At 48.2% G+C, this 8,066-nt stretch overlaps 2 protein-coding genes across 2 annotated transcripts; one reads left to right on the top strand and one right to left on the bottom strand.

The window, feature by feature from the left end:
- Positions 1-234: 234 nt before the first annotated feature.
- RPAIN (RPA interacting protein) lies at positions 235-2,770 on the top strand (the record flags this gene model as incomplete). The annotated part of the gene is made up of 6 exons (XM_010194262.1): positions 235-360; positions 932-995; positions 1,477-1,591; positions 1,808-1,871; positions 1,959-2,093; positions 2,741-2,770. Coding segments are annotated over 6 exons (534 nt in total), but the record flags the coding sequence as incomplete, so codon positions are not given.
- A 980-nt stretch (positions 2,771-3,750) lies between these two features.
- Positions 3,751-8,038, bottom strand: C1QBP (complement component 1, q subcomponent binding protein; the record flags this gene model as incomplete). The annotated part of the gene is made up of 5 exons (XM_010194261.1): positions 3,751-3,900; positions 5,654-5,776; positions 6,598-6,693; positions 7,389-7,476; positions 7,893-8,038. Coding segments are annotated over 5 exons (603 nt in total), but the record flags the coding sequence as incomplete, so codon positions are not given.
- Between the last annotated feature and the right edge of the window lie 28 nt (positions 8,039-8,066).

The following is an 8,066-nucleotide window of genomic DNA, read 5'->3' as shown; positions in this document are numbered from 1 at the left end:
TACCGCCGGGTGAGTGTGGCTGTGCCGCGCCCTTGGCCACGGTCCGAGCACTCCCGGGTGGGTGAGCCGAGCCCCATCCCGAATTTTCCCGATGAGGGCCTGGCGCCGCCAGCGCGGGTTGGTCAGGCCCAGTCCCGGTAGGAGCTGTCACCAAGCTCCTGTGCAGCCCCGCCAGGCCCCGTCTCCCGCCCCAGCGCGACACTAACGGGCTCCGTGTGCTCTGCTCCCTCCAAGCGCTGCATGGAGAGGATAAGGAGCAGCCGGGCCAAGCTGCTGGACCGCTACCGCCAGGCCGGGGAGAGAGTGTGCGGCCCGGCCGCGGGCACGCTGTTGGTGCGGGCGGGGGTGGAGCAGGACGCTGCAGGCCGCACAGGACAGTCTGCCCGCCCTCGGGGCCCAGGTCAGTACGAGCGCTTGGGCTGAAGCAGTCTCCAGCACCAACATGCTACCTGTCTATTTGATCTGCAGCTGTGGCTTTGGTTCCTTGCTGGCTGGAGTTGGCAAAACTCAGAGCTTTTGGGTTTCCTGCTTCTGCAAACAGTGTGGGGTGTTATGCTGTGAAGGGGCTTGCCTTGGGGCTCACCAGTGGGGAAATTTACAACCTGCGTGTGATTCACAGCTGAAGGTGGGTTCCTCATCTGCAGTTTTCAGAGCTAGTTTGTCATGACTGCTCCTGAAAACAGGAATAAAGCTTGAATGCTTTAAAAAGCAAGCTCTTGGACAGGTCGTGTTCTGACTTGCTATGGTACTTTGCACAGGTGATTACATTATAGATTGCTTTACACACTGCATGTTTTTACACATAAAGAGATTTACCAGACAGAAGAAGGAGCAGAGAGAATTTATGTTGTGTTGCCAGCTCAGTCAGGTGTTGGAATTTAAGTGAGAAAGTAGCCAGGATGGGATCATCACTGACTGGTGCCCCTTTCAGATGGTAGAGGACCCTGATGAGCTAGCAGTACTGGAAGAGATCCAACAAGAATTGATCATGCAAGGTAATTTCTCTACACATTTTCTGACTCCTGTTTGGTTTGTAATAGTCCTGACTTTCTAGTGATCCAAACTAGCTGAGGGTGCTTGGTTCTTGTAGGCCATGTGATACAAAAGAGCCTCCTTAGAGATCTCTTTTTGCCTCTCTAATGCGTTGAGCCCCTTTTTGAGTTCTAAGAGTTTAAGTGGCATTTTAAGGTCTGTGAGAAGCTAGTAGGAAAGGAGACCAGAGAAACAGCACTGATGAACCTGTATAAATCAATTCAGAGTGGAAAGTCATCCACTTGAGACCAGCTCAAGATATGAGCCACGGGATAAAAATCTGGATAAACAGGAATGATTTCCTCATGTACAGGAATCAGATCCAAAGAGAGAACAGTTCAGAACTAGTGGCTGCCCCAGCTCGCATCTGCCCAGCAGCTCCACACGTGCTGCTTTGTCTTTGGTTCCTAACATGCCTGAGGGTATCGTGCTGTGTTATTGCAGAACAGTCTGTTATAGAAGAGTACGAGCGAAGAATGCAGTTTGATGAAGAATGTCTCATGGCGATGCTGGATGGCTTGGATGCCAGCGACAAGGTCATCTGCCCAGTGTGTAGAAAGTAAGAAAGCCCTTGGCATTGGACTGAGGTTCTCTGCTCCCCTACTGCAGTTTGGGCTTAGAAACAGGCAAAAGCAATGAGCAGAGACTGCTGTTCCTGTTCATTTCAACAAATTAAAAACACCTGAGCAATTATCTCCTATAGGTAGTGGATTTATTGCTAAAATCTGCCCTTGTTCTGGGTCTTGTGATGATGCTCATTGCACGCTCTTTCTAGGAACAACCTGACTGTAAGAAGTCACTCAGTGCTTTGCCAGTGTGGGTTATACATCAGCACACAGGTAAGCTCTACGCTGAGTAATGCGGGAACTGCGACTGCAAAGTGGCAGTTGTAAGCTACAGAAAGTGACTTTAACCCTTTTTCTCAGGGTATGACAGAAGAAAAGCTTCGGTTGCTTCTAGAAAACACTGTCACAGAGCACAGTCTCAGGTGCTGGCACAACCCAGAGTTCACAGTTACCAGCGGAATGGAGGAGGAAGCCAGTCTCCTCATGAGCTGTCCGGTGAGTCTGTGTCCAGTTTCTGGACAGAATCTCTGCTTGGATCTGCTTCCCAATTACATGGGCAGAAACCACAGGTCTGTTGATCCAAGGGGTTTGTGTTTCTGCTTTTCCAAACTTCCTTGGAAATGGTTTTAATTCTGACCACCAGTAGCTGTAAAAGGAACAGGCAAATTACACAACTGCTGCATTAGAGACTCTTTCAAGGATCTGTCAAGTGTCTTGCTAAACTTCCTTGGAAATGGTTTTAATTCTGACCACCAGTAGCTGTAAAAGGAACAGGCAAATTACACAACTTAACTGCTGCATTAGAGACTCTTTCAAGGACCTGTCAAATGTCTTGCTTTTCTCACACCTTAGGTAACAGCTTCCAAGTCTGGTGTGGAGCAGCTGTTCAGATAAGTGGTTTATGGAGAAAGTTTTAAAAATTACTTCAATTTAAGCCTCCTCAAAAGGCTTGCCCATACCTCTCAGAAACCACACATCATCCCTTTGGCTCAAGCTACAGCTAGCAAGTTTTTAGCTTTGCTGCTTACATAAAATCACTGTGAGGACAATGTGAAGAGCAGAGCATTTCAGACATTTTTGAACATTAGTAATATGTAAAATGAATTATTTTGACTTGTGTTCAACTTGCATTTTTTTTAAAGGTCTGTGACTCCTGGACAATTCTCCTCTAAGTTGACTTGGCTGCTGGTTTTTTTTACTGAAAGGACTTCAAGACTAAAAATCCACTAGAGCTGCTGGTATTGTTATGTATATACTTGTAACTGCTGTCTCAAAAAGCAACTTGAAAAGGCAGTGGCACTGCCTCGACCTGCACTTTTGTTTTGAAATAAATACACTTCATTTATTTCAGCCTTAGTGTTGTCTTTAACAATGCATCAGTGATCTCACAGACTGCATTGGACTTCAGCTGTGGTTTCTGTTCAGACCTGCTCGGACCTTCAGGCAGCACCTGGGGACAGGGGTTTGAGCAATGAGCGCAGCTGCTGCCCTGCAGTGGTGCCTTTGCCACCAGCACCCACAGTGTCTCCATCGTTGTCATCCTGGAATGGAAGTGCTCCAGCCTTCCCCAGTATCTTCCAAACAAGCAACACTAATACTAATGTAACAGGACAGGGTAGCACATCCCTCTGCAGAGCAGCTTCTAAAACACAACGTTTCAGACCCTGAGTTCTACTCCCTAACCCACAGCCAGCCAAGATGTCTCAAATGAGATTCATGTCATAATTAGCCCTGTTTGGCCAGCAGTCAGAGGCATGCTGCATGGCTGGAGGCACAGGAGTAGCTTGTCCTGAGAAAACTTGGAGCCAGCACACACCATCACACACCATCACACAGCAGCTCTGTTCATCAGTGGTGCCACAAGAAGGTGGTTCAGTGATATGTTGAACACATTTTATTCTTCACATTCATTCTTAATTGTACAAAACCCATCAAGCAGGGTGAGGCAATTCTTGACCATAATGTCAGAGAACTTGATCTGGGCTGCAACATAAATACAAAACCCCAAATACAAGTGAGAATCCTCCTTCTCCCATGGTGCTCATTTCCAAATGAGTTACTCTCCGCAGCTCTTGTGAAGACATAGTTGGGTATTGCTGGCTGAGCAGTGCTAGGGAATACCCACGCTTGAAGATAAGTTTCCTAGCCTAACCTACTGACATTTGACAAAGCTTTTAAGGTCTTCAAGGAATTTAATGTACTCCTGGTGCTCCAGTGCAGTGCTGAGCTCTATTAACTCATCCGCAAATGTGTTGTCCACTCCTCGATCAGCGAGGAAATCCATTAAGTGATCGTACAGAGCCTGGAAACAATGAACAAGAAACCCTCAGAGCACACCCAGGTATGAGTTGTATTTAAAATGGCAGCTAGCATTTCTGTCTCCCAGGAAACTCAGGCCCACCTCCTGCAGAGGAGGCACCTCCCCATCCCCTTCTCAGTGGATCTGGCCCTTTAGAGGGAGCGGGACATGGAACAGGTCACATCAACCCAAACCCAACGTTACAAACAAGCTGCGCTCTGGAGATAATCACAAGACTGCAGGTGAAGTCTGCTGAAGATGACGCATGCCACGCGCTGCCTGTCCCTACACTGTGCGATGGCCCTGGAGGGAATGCCTACAGTGTCTGGGAAGAGTGGTATCTGAGGTAAATACTTGTTTGAGAGACAGTCTTCTACAACTGCCAACTCTTTTTTGGTTTTTTCCTTCTTTTTAACCATAATCTGTTGCAACTCCAACGTATGTTAATGCTTGTGGGTTCACCCCTCGCTCCTCAGAACAGATTCATTTTTTTTGCAGTAATGCCAATGCCTGTCATGCATTTCTTGGGTTTTTGGGTTGTTGGTTTTGTTTGTTTCTAAACAGTTCAGTGTCACTGAGCAAATGATTATTTTTGGACTTCTGTAATCTGAGTAGATCGCAAATCATACACATTTTAAATTGATTTTCTGTCTTATGTCAGAGAGAGGGGAAAAAAAAAGCAGCATGGGATGTTCTAGAGCACACTGACCAATTTTAACATGAATGCTTTCCAAAGAGATGCTGTTAAGGTTTAAGGGTTACCAGCCTGAAAGGGAAGGACAGGTGGTGTCTGTAGGACCCTTGGGGTCACAGATCAGTGCTGTTCCCTCCCCTTTCCAGCCACAGTCTGTAGAAAACTGAGGAGGCCCAGGTTTTCACGGGCTTTTCCTGGCTTCCTGGGCTGCTTACTTTCCCATGTCGGGCTGGGCCTAGCTCCACGTGCTCGGCAGCATCCACCGCCACCCGCTCCCGGCACCACTGTGGTCCCTGGTGATGAGACACAGCGGCCACAAGGCACTGCTGGGACACTTCCACTCGGGACTACTGGGATTGGGTTTTGTATAGAGTTAAATATCCTTTGTCCCTTATTAATTCCCTTTTCCTTTCCCCTGTTGTTTTTTTTTCATTAAACTTGTTGCAGTCTTAACTTCCAACCTTGTGCGAAGCATCTTTTTCTCTATTCCCTTTTTTTTTTCCTAATCCTCCCCCTGGGAGGGTAGGGGACAATAGAGAGAAAATCCTGCTCTCTCTGACCCTTAAACAGAGACACATGCACTCTAGGAGTAAAGTTGTAATCGTATGACACAGCCTCCAACTAAGATTGAAGCTTCTGAAAGCCTGGCACTGAGATCAGAAAAGCAGTTGCCAGATTCTTGGGCATGCCAGCTTTTAGTGTCACCACTCTAAACACACACCTAGAAATCCCGTAAGACAAAGACAGGTACACGTGGTGTCTGACGAGCTACACTGTTAAACACAGATTGGAAGATACTGAGCACGTGTCAAGACATCTCTAAAACATAATACGGCTGTGAAGAAATCACCAGTAAAGCCGCCAGCACTGCACAGCTGCTGGCACCATGGAACAACCCCCAGTCTGCAGCTCCCACTGTCTCGTGGCATGCTGGAACAGAGAAGGGCAATTCCCTGGCTCGGACAACCGGTCCAGGACTCAGTCCTAACTGGGGAGCAAACGGATGGTCAGGCGAGATGAGCTGGCTGCCCCTGCAGCTGCGGCCGTGTGAGCACCACTTACCCAGTCCAGGGAATCCGTATTGAGGGTGTAGTTGGTGTCCTTCCAATCCGATTTCCCAGTGGGCTGAAAACTGACCTCCCGAATCGTGAAAATATCACTTTCTTCCTCTCCCTCATGTCCAACCTGAAACAGCAGATGAGATGCAAGACATCATGAGCTCTAACTATGGGCTCCCAGGCTAGGAACATTACACTGCAGGCAGAACCCCAAGACAGTACCAGTGCTGTGCTGCTCCCCTCACACATCCTTGCAGACAAGCACAGACATGCACAGGAACACAGGAAATCCCTTCAGAGGTCGGGCTCACGCTGCCAGCAGCAACCTGATGTAAGTCAGCAGCCTCATTTTTACAAAGATGTAAAACCCTCTTCTGCTGGTTCTAAATCTGTCTTCATGTCTGTCTGACCTTTGTCAGCCAGGGCTGGCTGCGTAAAGGACACGGTAAGGTTAACAAAATAAAGCTTAAAGGTCAGTCTGAAGCAAAGCTCTCTGTTTTATTACCCCGCCATGCTCTTTGTGTTTTTAATCCCTACTTCTCTTTGTGACACCTCACAACGGTGAGATTTACAAGTTACTGACTCGCTGTTAAATCTACATCAATTTGGCCATTCCTGTTCACCCCCTTCAAGTCACCGCGCTGTTAAAGTGAAGCCATGCCTCCCTTCTCTGAAGTAATTCCATAAACCAGCCAACAAGCAGCCGATCAGAAACACCGGCTCAGAGTGTGAGCAGTACAAGGGAACACGTCCCCACAGCTTGTTCTTACAAAAAAAAAGAAAGAGGTAAGAGGAGACTGCATTTTCCACAGACTCAGAAAAGCGAGAGACTACACAGACCAGCTGGATTCAACAGCAGCACAACTGCACCACAGTCGAGCAGGAAACACGCAGCGAGTTGCAGCGCAGAGCTGGCTATGGCTGACACACGACCAGGTCAACACCCACCTCATCTTCGGGATAGTGGCAGTCAAGAACAAGGGTCTGGTTTGTGTCATTTTTTATTACTTCCACGACGAAGTTTGGAGTTGATGTAAGATCAGGCTAAGAAAGAGAACGGTGGCATCAGCACTGGAATCTTAACAGGAGCCTAAACGATCACGGCACAGCCCAGCAACACAGCCCACGCAGCACCCGGCCCTCCCTCACACCCTGTCTGGGGTCTCTGGCCAGGGCAGGCCAAGCCTCCCCCAGCCTCACCAATGCCCTCCAGCCCCTCCTTGCCCTGCAGCCAGTCACACAGGTAAAACGGCAGCTGGGGGTGTCTGCCAGCCCCTGCCAGCCCACAGAGCTGCGGCTCACCTGGGCAGGTCCCTCCAAAGCAACATGTACAATTTTTACCAGCATTTTTACTAACAGTCCTGTTAAACAGGAGTTGTGATGCTTCTGACCAAAAAAACCCATGCAAGTGAAGACACACGAACAGCTTTGCTTTTCGTTAGTATCGCCGAGCAGCACCGTGAGCTAAGTGCAAATGGCAGGATTTACTGCAGGGGGCTGCAACACAAGAGATACCCAAGTTTCTCTCATTCCTCCCTGTAGAGCCCTGTCACCCTGGGCTGCCTTTCTGCTGTACAAATAGGGTCACAGCCAAGTAACAGCCAACCCAGAAAAAAATATCTGCATTTCATGACTTAATGTTCCTAAGAGAGGAAAAAAAATCCTTTAATGCTTAAGGACAAGTTTTTAACTTCCCTCTGTGCACCCAGTGCTGAAGAGCAACAGCAAGGCTCAGTTACCTCCTGCTCATCAGGCTTCTGTTCTTCCTGTGCTTCATCATCCATGGCTGGTGGAATGCTGTTATTGATGTTGAACGTGACTGTTATGCTTCAAAAGAAACAGCAGCAATTACTTTGAGCATAGGCAAGAAACAGCCATCAAAATGTCTTCTGTTTGAAGCTTTTGCTGTGGGGACAGCACTACCGGTGTTGAATTCACACACCGTGAACACGACCACATATCGTGGTTTAAAGCACACACCGGAGTGAAGCCAGATTCCTCCAATCACCCTCACAAACTTTTCAAATTTTAGTAGACTAAACCATCATTTTTAAGGCAGGTTATAATTTTGTAACATTATATATATATCAGCAAGTATAATTTTGTAACAAATACAGCAGCAAGCGTGTGTAAAAACATAGATGGTAGAACAGCGAGGCTCAGACGCTGGTACAAGCGGCACGACCTCGAGGAGCGATCCGGTTGTGGTGATTTACTAGGTGTAAGGGCTCGCCTGCACTCACCTCTCCCCAGCCACCTTCCGCACCAGCTTGGCCTCTGTGCCGTGCACCTCCAGCTCCCACCCCCCAGACACCTTGGGCAGGGATTTGTGCTTCTGAATCTTCTTCTCCTCCTGGATCTCATCCGTCAGGAACTGCGCGAAGGCTTTATCGCCTGGAGGAGGAAAGGACGGGGGG

Source organism: Mesitornis unicolor, unplaced genomic scaffold, assembly GCF_000695765.1.
Source record: "Mesitornis unicolor isolate BGI_N332 unplaced genomic scaffold, ASM69576v1 scaffold4391, whole genome shotgun sequence".
Taxonomy (NCBI): domain Eukaryota; kingdom Metazoa; phylum Chordata; class Aves; order Mesitornithiformes; family Mesitornithidae; genus Mesitornis; species Mesitornis unicolor.
This window is presented reverse-complemented; position numbering and strand designations above follow the sequence as displayed.